This window comes from Culex quinquefasciatus, chromosome 3 (assembly GCF_015732765.1).
Source record: "Culex quinquefasciatus strain JHB chromosome 3, VPISU_Cqui_1.0_pri_paternal, whole genome shotgun sequence".
Classification (NCBI taxonomy): Eukaryota; Metazoa; Arthropoda; class Insecta; order Diptera; family Culicidae; genus Culex; species Culex quinquefasciatus.
The window spans coordinates 80,704,024-80,727,702 of record NC_051863.1 but is presented as its reverse complement, the minus strand read 5'-3'; the positions used below and the strand labels follow the sequence as shown (position 1 = coordinate 80,727,702).

Sequence of the window (23,679 nt, the reverse complement as noted above, 5' to 3'; positions counted from 1 at the left end):
GACTCGCTCTTAAAGAATGTTTCTGAGCTAGGGGTCCACTAATGGATAACTTACCCTACTGTAATACTCAACAGTATTTCGTCAGCTGTGTGCTATCTTGTGACATAGACCATTTTGGTCGAAAATGAGTTAATGATGACGTTTTGCTATACTTAACAAACACTTCAAGATGCTTTAACCCGATTTTGGAAACTCGCTTCCGTTTCCCGGATATCGCAATACACACTTGTGACATAGACCAATTTATCATCAAAATGATTGTGCACACTTGTGACACGTCATACGTGTTGTTGGAAAATGTGGAAATTTTTTCTTGTTTTTCACAAATTTATGTACACACATACTTTCTTTTTTAAGGCAATGCAACCTTTTGTTTATAAAAATATACTGATTAAGTCGATAAACCATTGATTTGAGCTTATTTTAGTTTGTATGGGAATTCTGTGCACACTTGTGACACGTAGTACAATTTTACTTTCAAAACACACTTGTGACACGTGCTTTTCAGATTTGTGTTAACATTATTTACTGTATCTTTTAACTGGTGTAACCAAATTAGTTGAAACTTACAGCGTTTGTTAAGCGATAGTAGTAAGTTTGGCTCTATCATTCATAGTTTTGAAATTATTTACCAACAAACATTAGAAATCGATTTTCTCGAAAAGTACTAAATGGTCGTTGTCACAAGATAGCACACAACTGACGATTTGTTTCCAAGTGTGCATTACTGTGAAAGCAGAAAAAAAAACAAAATACGAGCGCAACCTGCCAACACGCAGAGAAAGAAATTATCAATTCGATAAATTTATACCATCAATTCAATAAATAAAATTAACGGTTATAAACTATGTGGCACCCTTGTTGGGTCAGGCCACACCGGGTCTCCGGGATGTCCGTCCTGGTTCCCTCACTCTGCTTCTTCCTCCACTCACCCTACTCTAATCTGCCCTGATGACAGTTCTCCACTCTACCCGTCACTGACATCGCGCGTGACTACCCGACCAGAATGCTACAGAGATTACCCGATCAGAATACTGTACTTCTAATGGATCACCACATCTCGTTTTTTCTACAGACAGATAATTTCTATATCAAAGTGAGCATCTTTGCACCATAAAGCCTCATCTACAATCTAATTCCGACAAGATCTTCAGAAACAATCACCATATCTTAGATTGCAAGGCAGATATCAACAATGGTTGTGTCACGTGTATATGACATTGTATAGAAGGTGCATTCTGAGATTGTAGATGAGACGTAACATCGATAGCACAAAATTCAACCCAGGGGTATGACAATCGTTTAACATCGACATTTTTTTAATCCCTAGATCAAACTATGTCGCAAGAGACAGGTTTCGATAGGTTGCGGTATTTCGTTTTATGACTACATTATCTGGCTCAAACCTGCCGTTCATCATTGTGGGAGTGGGTTGTGTAATTAAAGAATTATATCTTTTATCTTACTTGACAAGATTTGATGCTTTTTGGACAACATTTATTTTATTTAAGAATACCGCATATCCTACCTTTTCATTATTTTATTTATTTTTTTCTTACTTTTTTTATGAAAATTGAAACTAAGGTTAGGTCTTTCATTTACAATTCCTTTTCGGGCTCAAGGCTCCGATTCTCATAGGCTTCCTTATTTAGACCTTGTTTTGAATACCGGATTGAGGCTCTTTTTTAACGTTTGAATTCGAGCTCTAATACTATACAAAATTCTGTCGAGCGCGAAGCTTCCTGTCTTTCTCAATGAGCTCAAAGCTGAGAGCGTATATAGTTTTATCGAGCTTGGAGTTTATGGTTCCGAACTCTTGACCCTTATTTAAGAGCTTTAGGCTTATTTCCGAGCTCGTTGCTCATTTATTGTTCCAGCCAGTAACTCTACTTGTTATGTTTTTTTTTTAGATCTTGTGGCTTAAATTTGTTTTTCAAAAACGAGGCTCGAGCCAAGATTTTTCTTATTTTGTTTTTTTTACGAGCTCATGGCTCAGTTGACGTGTCTGTAGCTCGGCGCTCTCGACGCTCAGATTTTTTTTTAAAGAGCTCGTAGCGCAGACTCCTGAGGAGCTGAATGCTTTGAGTTTTGTTGTTTTTTTTAAGGGGTTCGAAACTCACACTCCTGAAAGCTCGAGCTCGAAGCTCGGTGATTATTATTATTTTTAAGAGCTCTAAGCTCGGGTTTTTTAACGAGCTCAAGCTCCGGGTTTTTTAACGACCTCGAAGCCCACATTCCTTAAGAGCTCGAAGCTCGGAGTTTGTTTTTTACGAGCTCGAAGCTCAGAGGTTTTTGTTTTGTTTAAGGAGCTCAAAGCTCAACCTCGGGCTCAAGCCCAATCCCGAGCTCGAAGCTCAATGTCCCGAGCTCGAAGCTCAATATCCCGAGCTCGAAGCTCAATGTCCCGAGCTCGAAGCTCAATCCCGGGCTCGAAGCCCAATCCCGAGCTCGAAGCTCAATATCCCGAGCTCGAAGCTCAATATCCCGAGCTCGAAGCTCAATCCCGAGCTCGAAGCTCAATCCCGGGCTCGAAGCCCAATACCCGAGCTCGAAGCTCCATCCCGGGCTCGAAGCCCAATCCCGGGCTCGAAGCCCAATATCCGAGCTCGAAGCTCCATCCCGGGCTCGAAGCCCAATCCCGGGCTCGAAGCCCAATATCCGAGCTCGAAGCTCCATCCCGGGCTCGAAACCCAATACTCGAGCTCGAAGCTCCTTCCCGGGCTCGAAGCCCAATACCCGAGCTCGAAGCTCCACCCCGGGCTCGAAGCCCAATATCGAGCAAAACTCTCAGACTCCCAACAACCAATTGTTTGGTTTTGTTTACACTTGCCATACCGTTCGGTGTCGTCGTCGATTTTGTTCAGGAATCATCATAATACGGTAGACACTGAAGTATTTTTTAATAATAAGCGACTTTGACGTAGTGAGGTAATTTTTGCACTACTTTCGTTCTTCTTTTTACTACACCTGCTCGTTGTTTTTGTTTACATCACTTTTCGTCACTGATTGAGGATAACCAAACCGGACCTGATGGATTCGGGACCATTTGGAGGATCCCATCCTCGTCGCCACTTGTGGCACCCTTGTTGGGTCAGGCCACACCGGGTCTCCGGGATGTCCGTCCTGGTTCCCTCACTCTGCTTCTTCCTCCACTCACCCTACTCTAATCTGCCCTGATGACAGTTCTCCACCCTACCCGTCACTGACATCGCGCGTGACTACCCGACCAGAATGCTACAGAGATTACCCGATCAGAATACTGTACTTCTAATGGATCACCACAAACTATATTATCAATTTGATAAACATCATTCAAGAATTGTCAAAAGCAAAAAGTATCAAATCGATAAGATAATTAATCGCTTTGATATTTTTTTTCTATCAAAACAATAAATTGGTTTATCAAAATTGAAATTTTATTTATCGTCCTTTCCTAGGTAGTAATTGAGCTTTTTTTATTTAAAGTCATATCAAATCAAATAAGTTTCCTGCATGAATAGCTATTTATTTGCATAAATCTTATTATTAATTATATTAATAAAATTCCAACGCCGATTCTGCTACTTTCCCCGAAGCTTTCTTGTTCTTCTTGCCTTCCTGGCGGACCAACCAGCTGAGTTCTTCTAAGGGACGCGATCTTGTATCGATTTGTTCGACGGCCAAAACTCTGTTTGAAAGCATTTTGGTTGCGGCCAAAGATTCCTGGCGAAAATAAACTGAAAAGTAGCATGCATTAGCATAAGGTTAAGCTTTACTTGACAACAATACTTACTCTAATTGAAGGCAAATTTGTCACGATCGAACGATGTCAAACAAATGTCAAATCAACTGCTGCTTCTTTTGTACTCGGATCACCCTATTTATTAGGTCTATTCCCGTACTGCAGAATTCTGCAATTCTGCACAAAAACGGCAGCAGAGCGTTCCCGTATTTAGCTGCAACAAAAGTAACTTTTGTCTCAGGCAGAACTTCTGCAATGACAGAGGTAGAAGTTGCAGCAAAACCGTTCCCGTACTTTTTTGCAAGCTCTCTCTTCTGTTGGATGGATGTTGAGTACACGCTTACATAAAATTTGCAAGTTGGGTGAAATCAAGCATTTTATTATAAGTTGTAATGATTTTGGGGTAGTTTTTTTATGTCTGGTTTTATTGAGAACGATTTTTGTTATGTTCATTGTTCGATGTTCATTTATTTAAATGATATACAGTCATCCCTCATATTCGGAACAGTTTACAGATCGGCCAATGTTTCTTGCGATTTTTCGAATGCTGTATCAAACAACTGCAAATTTTAACTTTTAGATCAAGTTTTTGGAGAAATTCTTTGACCCTTGAAATCCACAAATTCGGAACACTTTTTTCTTACGGATGTAAACAAACTTTGGATTTCTCCAGGAGTACATATTTGTAACAAAATATTGACTTCACAAACTGCAACCAGTGGAACTCAAGCTTAGTGATGTTTAATCCATGGTCTGATAACTTTTTTTGTGAAAATATCAGTTAAATTCAGGTGTTCCACAATTGTGGGAGGCACAATAACATCCCACAATCATGGAACAGGCAATTTGGAGGCCGTGTTTTACTGCTCAAGATAAAATAGTCTTGAAACTAGGGGTCGGACAGAACGGTCAATACATTATCGATGCATTAAAATACTTTGTTAACAGATCGACATTTCGTCAATATATTAACGCGATCCCACCATGACCTTTAGAACCTTGGCGAGTTGAAATGTCAAATTAAAATCAAAACAAAACAAATTTCTAGTTCACGGTTTCACGAAGTCGTTCCAGAAAAAATATAAAATACCGGAGAAACGGTGTCAGCGACTTCCAAACCGTTGGAAACATCCGGGGAAGGTGGTGTCGATGCCGGGAACGTAACCCTTCGCATCCGCCGCAAAAGTGCAGTGTGGGAAATGAAGGGTTTTTGGAAACATCGGAAAGTTGCTTGAACAACGACAGTGTGGTGTCTAATCGGTTGCGAATCGAACCGCATATTTGTGTTGTACGCCGGTCCCGGCCTAGATTTCCGGATGCTTAAACGGTCGACCTGGGGCAGCAAACACGAATTCCGTTGAAAAATCAAGCATCGCGGCAGATTTTCCATTTCTTGCGAGTTTGTTTGGACAGCTACGTACTGTGTACTCCACGGAATCTTCCATCCCAGGGTTCGAACTGACGACCTTTGGATGACGATTCCAACCGCCGCCAGCGATTCCACCGGAGCAGGCTTGATTTGGTGTGTTGTTTGTTCTAATACGGGGGAGACGACTCTTACACCTAGAATGACTTAACGGCCTAACAACAACTAAGGCCGGGACCGACGTTTTAATTCCCCATCCGACGGAAGGCTGGAGCATTCGGCCACGCCTGCTGCCTGGGATGTCGAATCCGAATTGCCAGGACATCTCGGTGTTGAAGATGCACTTCGTTGGCGAGATCGCAGAAAGCATTCTGGTGCTCAAGTTTGGCTTCTTCTTCGGGGTCTCTCAAGCTACCAAATTGCCAAATCCGGCTAGTACACGGACTGGAAGCAGGTCGGCTGCATTGGTGAACGAAACATTCAACTCAAGTCCCAGCACGGTCGCATTCCCCGAGAATCTGGTCTTCCTAGCCGAGCTCGTCGAAAAGCGAAATCACCTCAAGCTGAACGAATCATCGTCTCGGCGCGGTCTTGGCAAGAACCGGCAGTGACTGAATGTTTCAAAAATTCTTAAAATTGCTCGAATTATCTAGGATAAATGCACTAACATAGATAGACGGAATGCATCTTTTAATCTTAACAAAATAAAAATCTTGGTGAGGGTGGCTGGGGGGAGGGGAGGGGGGTTTGTTTGGGCTTTGTTTTGATTAGTTTAATCGATATAAAAAAATATAACACATATACGATCAGCAGTCTCGTCTCGCAAATTGCGGATTCGCGGGGTGATGCATGCATTTCCAGGACTTTTACAGCAGCACAAAGTCGCTGATGAGCAATTCTCTACGAAATCGGTCTTTTTTCTTCAATTTTAATTTTTGTATTTTTTAATCCGACTGAAACTTTTTTGGTGCCTTCGGTATGCCCAAAGAAACCATTTTGCATCATTAGTTTGTCCATATAATTTTCCATACAAATTTGGCAGCTGTCCATACAAAAATGATGTATGAAAATTCAAAAATCTGTATCTTTTGAAGGAATTTTTTGATCGATTTGGTGTCTTCGGCAAAGTTGTAGGTATGGATACGGACTACACTGGAAAAAATGATACACGGTAAAAAAATTTTGTGATTTTTTATTTAACTTTTATCACTAAAACTTGATTTACAAAAAACACTATTTTTATTTTTTTATTTTTGATATGTTTTAGGGGACATAAAATGCCAACTTTTCAGAAATTTCCAGGTTGTGCAAAAATTATTGACCGAGTTATGATTTTTTATCAATACTGATTTTTCAAAAAATCGAAATTTTGGTCGTAAAATTTTTCAACTTCATTTTCGATGTAAAATCAAATTTGCAATAAAAAGTACTTTAGTGAAATTTTGATAAAGTGCACCGTTTTCAAGTTATAGCCATATTTAAGTGACTTTTTGAAAATAGTCGCAGTTTTCATTTTTAAATTAGTGCACATGTTTGCCCAGTTTTGAAAAAAATATTTTTGAAAAGCTGAGAAAATTCTCTATATTTTGCTTATTCGGACTTTGTTGATACGACCTTTAGTTGCTGAGATATTGCAATGCAAAGGTTTAAAAACAGGAAAATTGATGTTTTCTAAGTTTCACCCAAACAACCCACCATTTTCTATCTTCAATATCTTAGCAACTAATGGTCCGATTTTCAATGTTAATATATGAAACATTTGTGAAATTTTTCGATCTCTTCGAAAAAAATATTTTCAAAATTTTCAAATCAAGACTAACATTTTAAAAGGGCGTAATATTGAATGTTTGGCCTTTTGAAATGTTAGTCTTGATTTGAAAATTCCAAAATATTTTTTCGAAAAGATCGGAAAATTTCACAAATGTTTCATATATTAACATTGAAAATCGAACCATTAGTTGCTATGATATTGAAGATAGAAAATGGTGGGTTGTTTGGGTGAACAGAAAACATAAATTTTCCTGTTTTTAAACCTTTGCATTGCAATATCTCAGCAACTAAAGGTCGTATAAACAAAGTCCGAATAAGCAAAATATAGAGAATTTTCTCAGCTTTTCAAAATATTTTTTCAAAACTGGGCAAACATGTGCACTAATTTAAAAATGAAAAACTGCGACTATTTTCAAAAAGTCACTTAAATATGGCTATAACTTGAAAACGGTGCACTTTATCAAAATTTCACTAAAGTACTTTTATTGCAAATTTGATTTTACATCAAAAATGAAGTTGAAAAATTTTGCGACAAAAATTTCGATTTTTGAAAAATCAGTATTGATTAAAAATTCATAACTCGGTCAATGATTTTTGCACAACCTGAAATTTCTGAAAAGTTGGCATTTTATGTCCCTAAAACATATCAAAAAAAAAAATTAAAAATAGTGTTTTTTAAATCAAGTTTTAGTGATAAAAGTTAAATAAAAAATCACCAATTTTTTACCGTGTATCATTTTTTCAGTGTAGTCCGTATCTATACCTACAACTTTGCCCAAGACACCAAATCGATCAAAAATTCCTTCAAAAGATACAGATTTTTGAATTTTCATACATCATTTTTGTATGGACAGCTGCCAAATTTGTATGGAAAATTATATGGACTAACTAATGATGCAAAATGGCTTCTTTGGGCATACCGAAGCCACCAAAAAAGTTTCAGTCGGATTAAAAAATACAAAAAAAATCGAATGACCGAAATCCTAGAGAACTGCTCTGATGTTCTTCTTCAGCTGGCACAGACCCTCTGCGAGTTTGTTGAACACCTAGGAACTTCATCAGCTGGTCGTTAGCTTTGCTGGAGGAAGAGGGCTGAAGACGACGGTGAACAGCGGCCGGAAGCCGGACGGAATTCTGGAATCATCGGCGTCGGCGGCGGCCGTCTTTGGCAATTCGATGCGTTCCCCCAGCCGTTGCATCCATAAAACGTCTAGACGGATGTTCTATAGTTCATGCCGAGATTGCCACCGAACCAAAAGAGAACCTGCTTCGCGGCATCGTAAAAGATCTGGTGCATCTGTGGATACAATCAAAATGAGTTGATGTTCAGGTCCAAGGTCCCTTGTCACAGTCTATCGCATCCGTACCGTCATTCTCCGGAATCAGACTGGTCAGCTGGGCACCATAGTCTTCGCTACGCTTGCTGCCAAAGATGTACTGTTTGTAGCCAAAGATGTACATCGAGTTCACTTTCATGATGGAACAGCATCAAGTGCGTCCAGCGACTTGGTACTCTGCACGTGGGGACTGGCGACGGATGGGTGGCAGCAGTCGCCCTGGATGTGGTTCCACGTTTTGGTGCTGATGTGGTACGAGAACATTCTCAAGTACTTGTAGTCTCCGGTGGTTTCCTCCACATCCGCCGTACAGGTAGATAGTGTGGTCAGCAGAACGATGATCAGCTATTGAACACCTCGTCGACTCGACCGCGGTTCGTGCTCCGGCGTCAACCCACCGATTTCCTCCTGCAGTGGGTTTCTCTTCGGGACACTTGTTGAGGTCGTAATTTCCACCGGAGAGGTGGCACCTGTCAAATCATTAAACAAATTGTGAAGATTAAATGCTTTTCCAGCAATCTAAAATAATTATAAAACATAACTTACCTGTTGTTGAGCACGAGTCAAAAAAACACATGTTTTTGTTTATAAAAAATAAGCTGTCAAATTTACCCAAGGTCTAAACTACACGGTGGGAACGCCGGCTCAACTTTTCGTTAAAGTATTGACGAAAATATCAAAACCGTCGTCAATAGATTGACGAATTGTTAACACATTAATTCTGTCCAACCCCTAGTCTTGAAATGAAGTTTTTTGTTCAAAAAGTACTACTTTTACTAGTGAAATAGTATGAAAATGTCCAAATAAAGGTCCTAAAAATAGTAGGGTCGCGAGAAAAGCTGCATTTGGCATGCTATTGACAAATTATCACAAAAGTGTTCCGAATTTGTGGGTGTTCCGAATATGTGGGATGACTGTAGCGATTTTTTTTAGTGTCAATATTTTTAACTGATAAAAATTGATAACTTAGCCATAGTTTTACAGCACGGCTAGTACCCCAACAAAAAATTGTACTATAAAAACAAATGGTTTTTAAAAACTTTTAAAAGACACATTTATTTTGAGTTTAATAATTTCAAATAAATATTTGATTAGGAATAATTTTTGATCTTCAATTGTTTTTGAATATACTTCGGAATATACTAAATATGTGTGTTAAATAACAGGTAAATTTAATTGGCAAATAATAAATTATACCTACAACGGTGCTACCAATTAAATTCTTATGTGAAGCAGAAAAAAATATGTTATTTTGTCGAAATTAAAATTCCTAAATTCTTAAATTCTTAAATTATTAACTTATCAAATTCCTAAATTCTTAAATTCTTAAATTCTTAAATTCTTAAATTCTAAAATTCTAAAATTCTTAAATTTTTAAATTCTTAGATACTTAAATTCTTAAATTCTTGAATTCTTAAATTCTTAAATTCTTAAGTTCTTAAATTCTTAAATTCTTAAATTCTTAAATTCTTAAATTCTTAAATTCTTAAATTCTTAAATTCTTAAATTCTTAAATTCTTAAATTCTTAAATTCTTAAATTCTTAAATTCTTAAATTCTTAAATTCTTAAATTCTTAAATTCTTGAATTCTTAAATTCATAAATTCTTAAATTCTTAAATTCTTAAATTCTTAAATTCTTAAATTCTTAAATTCTTAAATTCTTAAATTCTTAAATTCTTAAATTCTTAAATTCTTAAATTCTTAAATTCTTAAATTCTTAAATTCTTAAATTCTTAAATTCTTAAATTCTTAAATTCTTAAATTCTTAAATTCTGAAATTCTGAAATTCTGAAATTCTTAAATTCTTAAATTCATGAACTTTTAATACCTACGCCATCCTTAATCATAATAAATACACATTTTTTGAAGTCATATTTTAGGTTAGAAACTCAAATCTAGGGGATTTAGAGATTGGAAATTTTGACTGTCCCTATTTTATTTATATTTTAGTTTTAAAAATTTTGATTTACAGAATTTTTTAATTTTACTTGTATTTGAAATTATAATTTCTTTAAGTTTCTATCTTATTATTTTTAGCTGTAGGTTTTGAATTTGTTGTGTTCTGAACTCATAAATATAAAAAAAAACTTTAGTTCTTTTATTTCAAATTTTTTTCAACCTTTTTTTATCTTGAATTTTTTAAATTAAGATTTGTTTGAACTTTAATCATTTTAAAATATTTAGTTTTTAATTATTTGATTTTTTAAGCTTTGAACTTGTGATTTATTGTTTTTTTTTCTGATATAATTATTTGTATTTTTAAATTTCTCAAATATCTGAATTAATGTTTGTTTTAGGTTTCTGGATGTGGAAATATTAGTTTTTTTTATATTTTTAATTATGGATTTCTTAATTTCCAGATAGCTTAATTTATGTGTATCAAAATTTTTGAGTATGTGATCAAATTTTTTATTTGTCAATTTTACTGCGTCATCGTCAATCTTTCATACATCCAGTCATGATTTATTTATGTTATCCTGAATAATCTTTCATACATTCTGCTATTAAATATGTATTTATGGTCCCTTCTATATAAAACCTTTGTTTGTCTTTTTTATCATATTTATTAAACGTACCTGCCAATTTGTAAAATTGTTTACCTAATGTAACATTTTTAAGTTGTTTCTAATATATGATATATGAACCTATGCATAATTAATTTCTAGTTACTTAATAAATAATACATCCTTGATTTTTTTTAATAAAATGTTGAGCTGCATAAAAAATAATGTCCTAGTTCTAGAGAACTTCCTTCAATTACTTTTTTGTCAACCATTTTTTTTTAAATATTTTGAAATAATTAAAAAAATAATACTCAATTTGAGTAAATCCATTCAACTGTGTACAATGTTGCAGTACTGGAACGCGCTACCCAGGCAAATTTTTTACCGCTTCTCTCCTTGCAGAACTTCTGCAAAAGAGAGAGATGAAGAGAGCGAGCTGAAAAGTACGGGAACGTGCTGCAAAAAAGTGACTTATGCTGGCTGCAGAATTCTGCAGAAGCTGCAGAAATTCTGCAATTCTGCAAGTACGGGAATAGACCTATTGTCTTTCAAGTTTGTACAAAATTTGCCGCAAGGGTTATGTCGATTTTTGTCGACATTAAATCTTTTCGTCGACTAACCAAACTGTCATTCATGAAATTAATGCGCGTTGTTTGCATATTTTAGCAACCAAAAATCGTTTTCACCGCATTTTTGCGAAAAAATCCCGGAAAACTGTGTTATGCAAAGTTAGTTGCTGCCTTAAATTAAAAGTGATGTTTGTTCCGCCAGCCCCTGGTAAGTGTTGACTTAATTTGGTTCGCGTTTCGTCTAATCTTCTGTGTTTTGTCTCTTTCTCCAGCTGCCCAACAATCATGAGCAACCTTCCGTCGATTCAGGAGCGCCTTCAGCTGAAGCGCGTCCCGCTGGACAAATGGTCCGTAAAGGAGAAGCTATGCCTCGCGTCGGCCGTGGCCTGCAGCGGCGACCAAAACTGGATGTCGGTTTCGCGGGCGCTGAAGATGCTGTGCGGTGCCAACCGGCCGGGAGATTGGTTCTCGCAAAAGTCCTGCGCCGCCCAGTACGGTAAGCTGCTGGAGAATGTCGAAACGCCGAAGCGGAAGAAGCGCACGAACTCCGAGCGGGACGGGGTCGCCTCGGTGGAAACGCCCGGGGAAAACATTCTGCGGAAGCTGACGCAAGAGCGCATCATTGAGCTGAAGAAGATTATCCAGGAAGAGGCCCAGCAGTACACCAAGGTGAAGGAGGACATCATCCTGATCCAGAGTGGGGTCACGGATGAGAAGAAGCTGCGCGAGATGTGGAAGCAGATCGAGCTGGAAAAGGCCCAGAAAGAGAAGGAGCAGCTCTTGCACGCTCAATGGCTGAAGGAGCGAGAGGAGAAAAAGCTGGAACTGGAGCGCCAGTGGAGACCGGCGTATCCGGGTTCGCCTAACTCGACTAAACCTCCTGTTCAGGGGACCACGGTGAAGCTGAAAGAGGAAACCGACGAAGACAGCCAAAGTTCGTCGAAATCGGGAACGTCTCCGTTGCTGACTTCGCTGCTTAAAAGTCCTACTTCAAATCAGGCTGGAACGCCCGGAATGCAGGCCGTGGCTGGAAGGTCACCTTCGATAACGAACCTGCTGACGGGGAACTCTCCTGGGATGAACATTCAGGGGAAGAATCTGTTCCCGACGGCTGGATCGACATCGACGCAACTTCAGCATGACATTAAACCCATTGAAGGATCGTCGTCGTACCAGATTGCCCCGAATCTGACCAAACTGTTGGACACGAAGCAGCAAGTTGTGGACGATAAGCCGACGGATTCTGGCGAGGGTGCTGTTCAAGTGGACAAAGCCGAGGACATGGAAATCGATGCCGACAACGTGGACCCGGCGAAAGACCTGATGGCCGTATTTCAGGAATTGATGCCCGAGGAGCTGGTGGAAATTTTGAACGAAAACAACGGCATGATCTTGGAGGATGAAATCCTCGACAACGTGGTCGATTCCATAATGGAGGAAGAGGCCGAATCGCTCAAGGGCAAAGATTTGAGCGCACTGCAGCAATCAAGCGTGACCTCCGCGGAGGACGCAGAACCAAATGCCGACGCAACCGTTCCAAAAAACGAGGAACGTACTCCTGAGGTCACGAAAGGTGCCTATTTGAAGCCGGCAGCAGCAGCACCTTCTCCTCCGCCGCCAGTCGTAGAGCCGACCGATGTCATGCAGGAGAAATTTGAGGAGGTAACGGCAGCTGCAGAAGAGCCGGCGGAAAAAGCGGGTGACACTCAGGAAGGGCAACTCAAACAACCGCTTGAAGAGCAAGTGATCAAAGAGGAAGTGCCGGAGAGCAAGCCAAGTGATACGATTCCAGTGGAAGACAGCACCACAAATTCACCAATCACAAACCCATCCAGTGTGGACAACAAGGAAGAAAACGATGAACAAAACGACCAAGGGGTCATCGTCGTGTCCGATTCCGCCAAGGAAGAGGACAGTCCCAGTGAGGTGAAAACCGACATGGAAGAAGATTCCGACGATAGGCCACTTGCGTCGCTCGAAACCAAACCGGAACCAATGGACGAAGTCAAAGAGGAAGATTCCGAGACGTGCTCCAGTGACGACAAATCGCTAGCGTCGATGCCGGAACCGAAAGCAGTCGAAACCACCTCGGAAGAGGAAGCCGCGCGCGCCAAAAAGGAAGCCCTCGAAAAGCTGGCCGCCGAGTACGACTTCAAAGACGACGAGGAACCAATCGTGCCACTTTCCATTCAAAAATCCAAAGAGGAAAAGCACGTTCCCGAGGAGGAAATTTTCATGGACGCGTTGGACAACTTGGAAGAGTCGGAAGACACGAAGGAAGCCGAGCCGAAAAAACCGGACGAACCGCTCGTAACCGTAACGGACACCGACGACGATTCTCTCATCGAGATGAAAATATCCAAAACAAAGCGTGACTACTCGCGCCGTCGTCCCTTGGAAGATTCGTTCAGCAAGCTGAGAGACGATCCCCCGTCGACGCCAAAAAACGACGACCCGTCCGAGCAGGGAAGAACGCTGCGAAGGCTCCGTGACCGCGACCGCTCCGAAAGTCCGTTCGTCTTCATCGACGATGACGTGAGTGAGAAAATGAAGCGCAGCTATTCTTCCACGCCGGTCATCGATTCCATCCCCAACTCACCGGCCTCCAGCGAAGATCGCGACTATCGGGCGTGGAAAAAGTCCATCCTGGCGATCCACTCGAAAATCTCCTCACTGCGATACGCTTCCGCCTTTCTGAAACCACTGCCGGAAGACCAAAGCACCGAGCTCGTATTCCGCCCGATGGACCTGTCGACGATTAAGAAAAACATCGAAAACGGAACCATCCGTACGACGGCGGAATACCAGCGGGACATTATGCTGGTCTGCACGAACGCGACAATGCTGAACCAGGTGGAGATTTGCTCGCCGACGGCTGCTCGGGTTTTGCTCAAGGAAAGTGTCGTTCTCATCGAAACCATGATGGAGGGTGGCAAGAGTGGCGGTGCCGGACCTCGGGAGAAGGAACCGGAAGCTCGAGCTGGCGGAGGAGGAGGAGGTGGAAGTGGAGGGAGCGGTAGCAGCAGTGCGAACAAGCGAAGTTCCCGCAAAGGAACGATGAGAAGTTCGACGTCCGGTTCGAGGATCTAGGTTTAGGATTAGCGTGGCTTGTTTATAATAAAGATTATCCTGCAAGTCATAAAAAAAGACCATTGTTTTTTTTTTATCACGAGTGTAGCCAGAATTTTGGTTCGTTGAGGGCGGGGGCTATTGAATATTATGAAGTTTAGTACTAGTACTTCAAAAGTTATGCTAAAAAACGCACTTAAGAGCGAGTCCACGAGCAAAGCATACCCATCTTGCATCGACCTCACCAGGGGTTGTTTGAACATATAAAACTAGCATCTGGCCAAAATATCAGGGCTGCGGAGTCGGGTCATATTTCAAACGACTCCGACTCCGACTCCGGCTTTCTCAGATTAGCTGACTCCGACTCCGACTCCGGCTCCGGCTTTGCACAAATGGTTGGCTCCGACTCCGACTCCGACTCCAGCCTACCAACTCTAGCCGACTCCGACTCCGACTCCAGCTTTCAACAAATGGTTGGCTCCGACTCCGTCTCCGACATGTGGAATGTTTTTAAATGTTTCAAAAGTTAGTTAACTATTATTAGTTAATTATTTTTAAAACATTGATAAATAGGATAATTTAAATACTCTCTAAGCGTCATGTTTTTCCCAAGAAAAATAAGTTAAGTAAAAGTAAAATAAAGTAAATAAACGGAAAAAAAGTTTCTAGGTTACAAGTTTTATACGATATGGAAACAGAAATCAAAAAATATCTTCAGTTTTAGAGGCATTTTGAGAAGAACAGTTTTGTAAGTAAATTTGGATTTACTTGCTTAACCTCAAATTTGAAAATATTTTTTTCAAGGCTAATAAATTTAAATATTAAATTGTTATTTTTGAATGAATAACTAAAAGAAATCTGGCCTTAATGATCTATTGAACATTAAAATTAAATTTGCTCACTTTTAGGCTGACATTTGTAAGAAGCACAGTGACAGGCACCTTGTTTTTTAAATGAAAATATTAAACGAAACTTTTTTTTTTTTTTTAGTACGTACATGGACATCACGCCATGGCTGAAGGAGATTATTATTGCAAATCAATGTATCTAAACAAATTCTTCGTGGAAAGGACGCTTAAGATGTCCTTTTCAAATATCTGTAACATGGAAAATATTTTAACCGGTAATTTTTTAATTTATTTTAATTTTAAAATTTTATATACCTTAAAAAGGAGGTGCATGATACTTCGTGAATCTTCACCTAAAACGAAGCTTTATGGATGATCTTGCGCCTCCATCAAAATATATGAAAAAACTTAAATTATAATAAAAACAAATATCCACTAGTAAAATATTTTCTATGTTACAAATATTTATTTTTTTTAAGGTACATTGATTTGCAATGATTATCACCTTCCGTCATATTGGTGTAAGACTTAAGACAGTATGAGAAAATTCGTACCAATTGATAATATTTTGATTCTGTGATTTTTATTTATAATATTTGAAAAATAAATTAAAATCCTATATCTTGTTCTATACATTTTTTATTAGTTCATTTTTGTACTGAATTGTTGAGATTTGTTCAACGATAATTTGCAACGATATCAAAATAGTTTACCTAAAATCAACATCAACAATCAATGCACAGTGGTCCAGATCGCAAAATTAAGTGGAAAATGGATTTTTCGAAAAATGGTTAAGTTTTGGAGCTTTGGTGTCTTCAGAAGAGTTGTTGCAAATAGAAAGGGGCAACTTTTGGTTTGGTTGAAAATTAGGGTGGTTCACGATTAGGGTGATTTTGGAAATCTAACTTTACAGGAATATTTTTGTTTTTGTCTTCTAGAAAGTTGTTAGGCTTGCCATTTCAAGCAACTTTGTCGAAGACACCAAAATTTATCTCGTAATCAACGCCTTCTATGACCAAATTTAAAGAAAGCATCTGAGCAAACCTTCAAAATCAGTTTTTGAACGTGGCAATTCAGGGTTAAGTTTTAGAAAAGTGATGTTCTGAGCACTTTTAGAGCTCTAAAAACGAACATTTTATTTGTTGACATGCCAATTTGCACTTAAGGGTCAAAAGTTACAGCCATTTTAAGGTAAAGGTGCAAATTTAAAACTTAAATATCTCAAAATGGCGCAAGCCAAATTTCAAGCACTAGGTTGCGTTTGAAAGAGGAGATCTAGCACTACAAACGCTGAAAAAATCTCAGAAGTGTTTTCCTTAAACTCGAGATATCTTCATTTGAAAAAGTCTAATTTTCAAGGGAAAATCATATGGGACCACCCTAACGAAATTCGAAAAATGTCCAAATATATGTTTTTCCATGTAATTTTGCCCGCTGAATCCGAATCTGCCCTCAGAATTGAGCCAAAGTATCGAAAAATCGAGTTTTGGTCATTTTTTGGGTAAAATTATCATTTATGACCAAATTATGACCAAAACTCGATTTTTCGATACTTTGGCTCAATTCTGAGGGCAGATTCGGATTCAGCGGGCAAAATTACATGGAAAAACATATATTTGGACATTTTTCGAATTTCGTTAGGGTGGTCCCATATGATTTTCCCTTGAAAATTAGACTTTTTCAAATGAAGATATCTCGAGTTTAAAGATAAACACCTCTGAGATTTTTTCAGCGTTTGTAGTGCTAGATCTCCTCTTTCAAATGCAACCTAGTGCTTAAAATTTGGCTTGCGCCATTTCGAGATATTTAAGTTTTAAATTTGCATCTTTTTTACTTTAAAGTGGCTGTAACTTTTGACCCTTAAGTCCAAATTGGCATGTCAACAAATAAAAATGTTCGTTTTTTAGAGCTCTAAAAGTGCTCAGAACATCACTTTTCTCTAAAACTTAACCCTGAATTGCCACGTTCAAAAAACTGATTTTTGAAGGTTTGCTCAGATGCTTTCTATAAATTTGGTCATAGAAGGCGTTGATTACGAGATAAAATTTTGGTGTCTTCGACAAAGTTGCTTAAAATGGCAAGCCCAACAACTTTCTAGAAGACAAAAAAAATCCCAAAAATATTCCTGTAAAGTTAGATTTCCAAAATCACCCTAATCGTGAACCACCCTAATTTTCAACCAAACCAAAAGTTGCCCCTTTCTATTTGCAACAACTCTTCTGAAGACACCAAAGCTCCAAAACTTAACCATTTTTCGAAAAATCCATTTTCCACTTAATTTTGCGATCTGGACCACTGTGCAATGATTATTTCAAATTTATTGCAACTTCTTTTGACATTTTTTGTTAGTTTAAATTATTTTAAATGCAACACTTTGATTTTCTTGTACTCAGTTATAAACAAAATGCGCATGTTGAGTTCCAATTAAGAGATTGTTATTATCGTTGATTATTTGTTACAAAAGTTAAACTGTCAGTGACTCTTTTTCAATCTGCAAAAACAGTGATTACTATTTATAATCTTTTTATGTACCTCGTATTTTTTCCCAAAAAAATGATTTTACTTAAAACCTCTAAGACATTCGCTATCGGAGTAAAAGATGACTTTGTGTTTACTTTTTTCAGAAATAAGTGGATGAAATTTGGTCAAATTTGAATTGAAAGGAAACATAAATATAGTCTGACTACATAACCAATATTTTTTTTATTATTTTTTTGAATTATGATACTACATACTTGGGTAAGAGGTTATCATTTAGTAATTATAGTGTAATAATACAATTAGAGCTTTTCAATCACAATTAAAAGCTTCAAAAACATAATGGCATCTGATAAATCAATTAAAATAAGTTGTTTTGTAAATTAAGCTGTTATATAGGAAATACTGAACAGTAAAAAAAACATATTTTTTGTTGAATTTAAGATAACTCCGGCTCCGACTCCGACTCCGGGTTATCAGAAATCTTCGGCTCCGACTCCGACTCCAGCACATAAAATTTAGCGACTCCGGCTCCGACTCCGACTCCAGCTATTCGAGTTTTGACGACTCCGACTCCGACTCCGACTCCAGGTCCCCAAAAAGACCCGACTCCACCGACTCCGGCTCCGACTCCGACTCCGACTCCACAGCCCTGCAAAATATGAGCACTCTAGGTCAACGGGAAGTGGGGCAAATCGGGACACAAAGTTTTATGGTTCAAAAACGTCTAAAATCTTAAAATGGCTACAACTTAGGCAAAATTCAATTTAATTTCAAAATTCAAAATGCATCTGAAAGGGCTTAAAAAATGCAACAAAATGCAGGGTAGAGCATCCCAATTGGTTTAATCTAAAGGGAGTTATTGGCATTTTAGTGAAAAAATAGCATAATTTTCAAACTCAAATAAAAAAGTGTTCCATCCAGATATCAACTCGGTTCCACCTGCAGCTTGTAGGGGACATCTGGGACTACCATTTGAGACTGAGAACGCTTTGGGTAAGGCAGTTTAACATATTAAATAGACACTTTTACTTTTAGTGAATTTTTTGGTTGCAAATTTTTGCTCGGGGGACCCCTTAAATCCCATTTTGTGGTGATAATTTTATCACATTCGTGTTTCTGAGACAATTTCACAATAGAACATGCATAAAAATGTTTATTTTGATCCATTTCAACCATTTAAAAAAATGAAACTTGAAAAAAAATTAAAAAGCTAAAATTTCATAAATAAAGTTTTCTTCATTTTCAATTCTAATATTGTAAAAATTATACTTTATTCCTCATTTACACTAGTTTACAAACTATAGATCTTAAACTTCACTTTTTCCTTCAATTGAGCATTAATTTTTTTCTGATTATCCTCAATTGCTATTATTACTCTCAAATACTCATCTTTATTCTTTCTTTTTTATTGATGAAACATTTATTTCAGGCTTGAGTTGAGGTAATTGATTTAATATTGACAAAACTAGGGGAAATATGCCCATTTTAAGCCTAATAAGCGGTCGTGTTTGAATGATGCTGGATAATCTGGAATGTTCACTGAAAATTCACTAAAACCAAATACACCAACGAGTAGAGCAACTTTTTGTGAACATTTCTGTTTATTTTCACTTTAATTAAAAGTTTTGCTAAAAATATTTCAAAAATGCATTCTAATCAGTCGAGTTTATTGGGCCACGCCCATTTTTCTATTTTCAGCTTAGTTCTTTTTTTCTTCCAGCGCTCTTTTGGTGCTGCCAAAATTGATGAAATTTTAAGCGAACACTCACGAAAAGTAGCATTTATAGCGAAAGTTTTCTGGCAGCACTTGCTCACTCCAACAGGCGCTGCACCAGCTTGTTGGTGGTGTTGGTGGCCACCCTTTGTTCTTTATTTGCCTTCGCTCCTCGCTCGGTTTGCTTCAGCCTACGATTGGAATGGGTATTCAAAATTCAAATGTCAGAAGACTTAGCGCGTTTGTGTTTTGGTTGGTGCTTGCTAATTATTTACATTTTTCGCTTTGAAATCGTTAGCGCAAGTGAAAAGATTTTGATGGCGACTTTCGTTAAGCAGTTGACCTCTGATCTTGCGTGTGCCGCAAAATAGAAATTATGATCAAAAGTGCATTAAATTTGATCTTTTTGGCCAGTAAATGGCATAAATTTGCGTGCTTACTCGGGGCGGTGCTGTTGCTGGTAAGTTTTAGCCTAAATAGTATTTTTGGAGCTTTAATCGAATATCAACCTCTCCATATGACGAAGATAGGTGTTTGATTACAAAGGGTATATTTCCCCTAGAATGTATTTGAAACGTATCTTTCATTTTTAGATTAAATAATAATATTTTAGTTTTTAAGTACTTTCATGTATTTATTTCCCAATAAAATATGTTGTTGCAGGAATTCGTAATTTTTTCCATACTTAAAATCCATATGGTACACTTGCCCCATCTGGATAAGATTTTTTTAAAGCTCTCTACAAAAATAACCAAAAGTTAAATCATACTTTATAATAGGTGCAAGTCATTGGTTGGGACACTACTGATCTAGGAAAAATAGAAGTTTGATAAAATGAGCCTTAAAACGAACCCGAAAGCCTTATTTTGTACTTTCCAAATATTATAAGCAAACAAAGGTTTTGAAAAAAACTTCATTAAATCTTATGCCCCGTGGCGTTTACGTCATTTTGGTGGTTATGTGGTAGTAGAATCAGCTAATTGCATTGCTAGCAAGAATTCCTCATATTGGAAATAATCAAAATTGTAAATATTACGACCGTACGAGCGTTTGTTCCTCTTGCCCCATATGGTCGTCTTGCCCCACCGCAGTGAGGAAGGCAAAAAGATCCAAACCAGTTTACAACCAAATGAGCTGATATTTGGTATGAAAGTCCCTATGGGCATGCCCTACAAAGGGAACCATACTAAAATTTGATCGGAGAACTATTCGAAAAACGTACCCACCCTAGTGTGTATGTGACCAACAAACTAGCTGGTTGGCTGAACCGATTTGATCCGAACCTGTTGCATTCGACTTGGTTTAGGGTCCCATAGATCGAGTTTTATACAGATTAAAGTTTCAAAAAGTAGTTCAAAAGTTATGTATAAAAATGTGTTTTCACATATATCCGAGCCGGAATGGATTTTATTTGTATTTTTTTGATTTGGCTCAAACTTTGTGGGGGCCTTCCCTATGACCAAATATGCTATTTTGTGTCATTGGTTCACCCATACAAGTCTCCATACAATTTTGGCAGCTGTCCATACAAAAATGGTATGTAAATATTCAAACAGCTGTAACTTTTGAGTGAATTTTTTGATTAATTTGGTGTCTTCGGCAAAATTGTAGGTATTGTTGAGGACTTTTGAAAAAAAAATAGGTACACGGAAAAAAAATTTGAGGATTTTTTTATCAACTTTTTTTTTACTAAAACTCAATTTTCCAAAATACGTATTTTTTGATTTTCGAGATTTTTTGATATGTTTTAGGGGACAAAAATCCGCAACTTTTGAGCCATAGAGAAACATGGTCAAAAAATCTGCCGCCGAGTTATGAATTTTTGAAAAAATAGTGATTATTGGAAAAAATCGAAGTTTCATGCAAAAACAAGTTTGACATTATTTTTTAATGCAAAATTGAATTTGCAATCGAAAACTACTCTACAATTTTTTTGATAAATGGCTTCGTTTTCAAGATATAGCCACCGAAAGTTTGATTTTAGCGATATATTTGCAGTTTTTCAATTTTTCAAAATAGTGACCAAGAGTGACCATTTCTAAAAATATTTTTTTTAAAGTTCAGAAAATTTGCTATAAAATTGTCTAAGAAACATCGAAGATTTGACCTCTGGTTGTTGAGATACAGCGGCTCAAAAAAAAAGAAACACGAAAATTGAAGTTTTCTAAGTCTCACCCAAACAGCCCACCATTTTCTAATGACGATATCTCAGCAATTAATGGTCCGATTTTCAATGTTGATACATGAAACAATCGTGAAATTTTCCGATCTCTTCGAAAAAAATATTTTGAAACTTTTTAAATCAAGACTAACATTTTAAAAGAGCCAAACATTGAATATTACGCCCATTTAAAATGCTAGTCATGATTTAAATTTTTTCTTATTATTATTTTCGAAAAGATCGGAAAATTTCACGAATGTTTCATATATTAACATTGAAAATCGGACCATTAGTTGCTGAGATATCGTCATTAGAAAATGGTGTGTTTTTTTGGTGATACATATTAAGAAAACTTCAATTTTCGTGTTTCTTTTTCTTAAAGCGGCTCTATCTCAGCAACCCGAGGTCCAATCTTTAATGTCTCTTAGACAATTTTATAGCAAATTTTCTGAACTTTTCAAAAAAAAAATATTTTTAGAAATGGTCACTCTTGGTCACTATTTTTAAAAATTGAAAAACTGAAAATATTTCGCTAAAATCAAACTTTCGGTGGCTATATCTTGAAAACGGAGCCCTTTATCAAAAAATCTGTAAAGTACTTTTCGATTGCAAATTCAATTTTGCATTAAAAAATAATGTCAAACTTGTTTCTGCATGAAACTTCATTTTTTCCAAAAATCACTATTTTTTTCAAAAATTCATAACTCGGCGGCAGATTTTTTGACCATGTTTCTCTATGGCTCAAAAGTTGCGGATTTTTGTCCACTAAAACATATCAAAAAATCTCGAAAATCAAAAAATACGTATTTTGGGAAATTGAGTTTTAGTGAAAAAAAGTTGATAAAAAAATCCTCAATTTTTTTCCGTGTACCTATTTTTTTCTCAAAAGTCCTCAACAATACCTACAACTTTGCCGAAGACACCAGATTGATCAGAAAATTCACTCAAAAGTTACAGCTGTTTGAATATTTACATACCATTTTTGTATGGACAGCAGCCAAAATTGTATGGAGACTTGTATGGGTGAACCAATGATGCAAAATAGCTTATTTGGTCATAGGGAAGGCCCCCACAAAGTTTAAGTCAAATAAAAAAATATAAAAAATAAAAATGGTCGAAATCGGCCGATTTCGTAGAGAGTTGCTCATATTCGGAACAGTTTACAGATCGGCCAATGTTCAAAAAATCATAGCAAAAAATCATCCCACAATTATGGAACAGGTAATTTGGAGGCAGTGTTTTGCAGTCTCGAAATGCAGTTTGTGTGTGTGTGTGTGTGTGCAACCAACCAAACGGGACCACGCGGTCGCTTCTTACAAATTGAGTTGTTTCCATGTATTTTTAGATCTACATTCTATACATGCAAATAACTCGCATAGGCATTTGGAAGGTGTTAGCTCTGCCGAGCTTCGGTGACCCATTTCTACGCTGGCTAGCCGAGCGCGAGGTACTTCAGCTTTGTCGACAAGCCCCGCCCTGAAGAACGTTTGCACCAATCGGATTCAAACGTTATTTAGAACTTCCGAACCCTTGACAAATGGACAAGGGCCCAGCGCGTATATAGTAACATTATTCCTAATTCCAGTCGTAGCTCAACAAGCCGTGATGACCTAGTGGTTAGCATTTTTGCCTACCAATCCAAAGGACGGGGGATCGAACCCCGACTCGAGCGTCTGTGATTTTTCGTTCATGTTCAGAGTTTCAAGATTTATATTTCCTATACTTTCTCGTTGGGAGCAGATGGGAATCGAACCCAGGACCATTCGCTTACCAAGCGAACACCGTAACCAGTCAGCCACGGCCGCAGTCTCGAAATGCAGTTTGCTGTTAAAAAAAATACTTTTGCTAGTTAAATAGCAAGAGAATGTTTTAAACAAAGGTCCTAAAATAGTAGGGTCACCAGAAAAGATGTATTCGGCATGCTATTGACAAATTATCACAAAAGTGTTCCAAATATGTGGGATGACTGTAATACAAAGTTTGAACCCTCCTTTCATGAAAATTTTACAAGAAACCACAATTCACTACAGCTTGAACGAACATTTAAAGGTGTTCAATGTTATAACTTCTTCTCAAACAATTATGGTTATTGCTTAAGACTATCTATTTTCAAAAAACTGCGAAACAATTTCCTGGCT

At 37.6% G+C, this 23,679-nt stretch overlaps 1 protein-coding gene across 1 annotated transcript; it reads left to right on the top strand.

The window, feature by feature from the left end:
- Nucleotides 1-11,325: 11,325 nt before the first annotated feature.
- Nucleotides 11,326-14,415, top strand: LOC6042765 (bromodomain-containing protein 8). The gene is made up of 2 exons (XM_038263431.1): nt 11,326-11,476; nt 11,541-14,415. Exon 2 carries the CDS (start codon nt 11,554-11,556, stop codon nt 14,356-14,358), a length of 2,805 nt encoding a protein of 934 aa, XP_038119359.1. The 5' UTR covers nt 11,326-11,476; nt 11,541-11,553; the 3' UTR covers nt 14,359-14,415.
- The last annotated feature ends 9,264 nt before the right edge of the window (nt 14,416-23,679 follow it).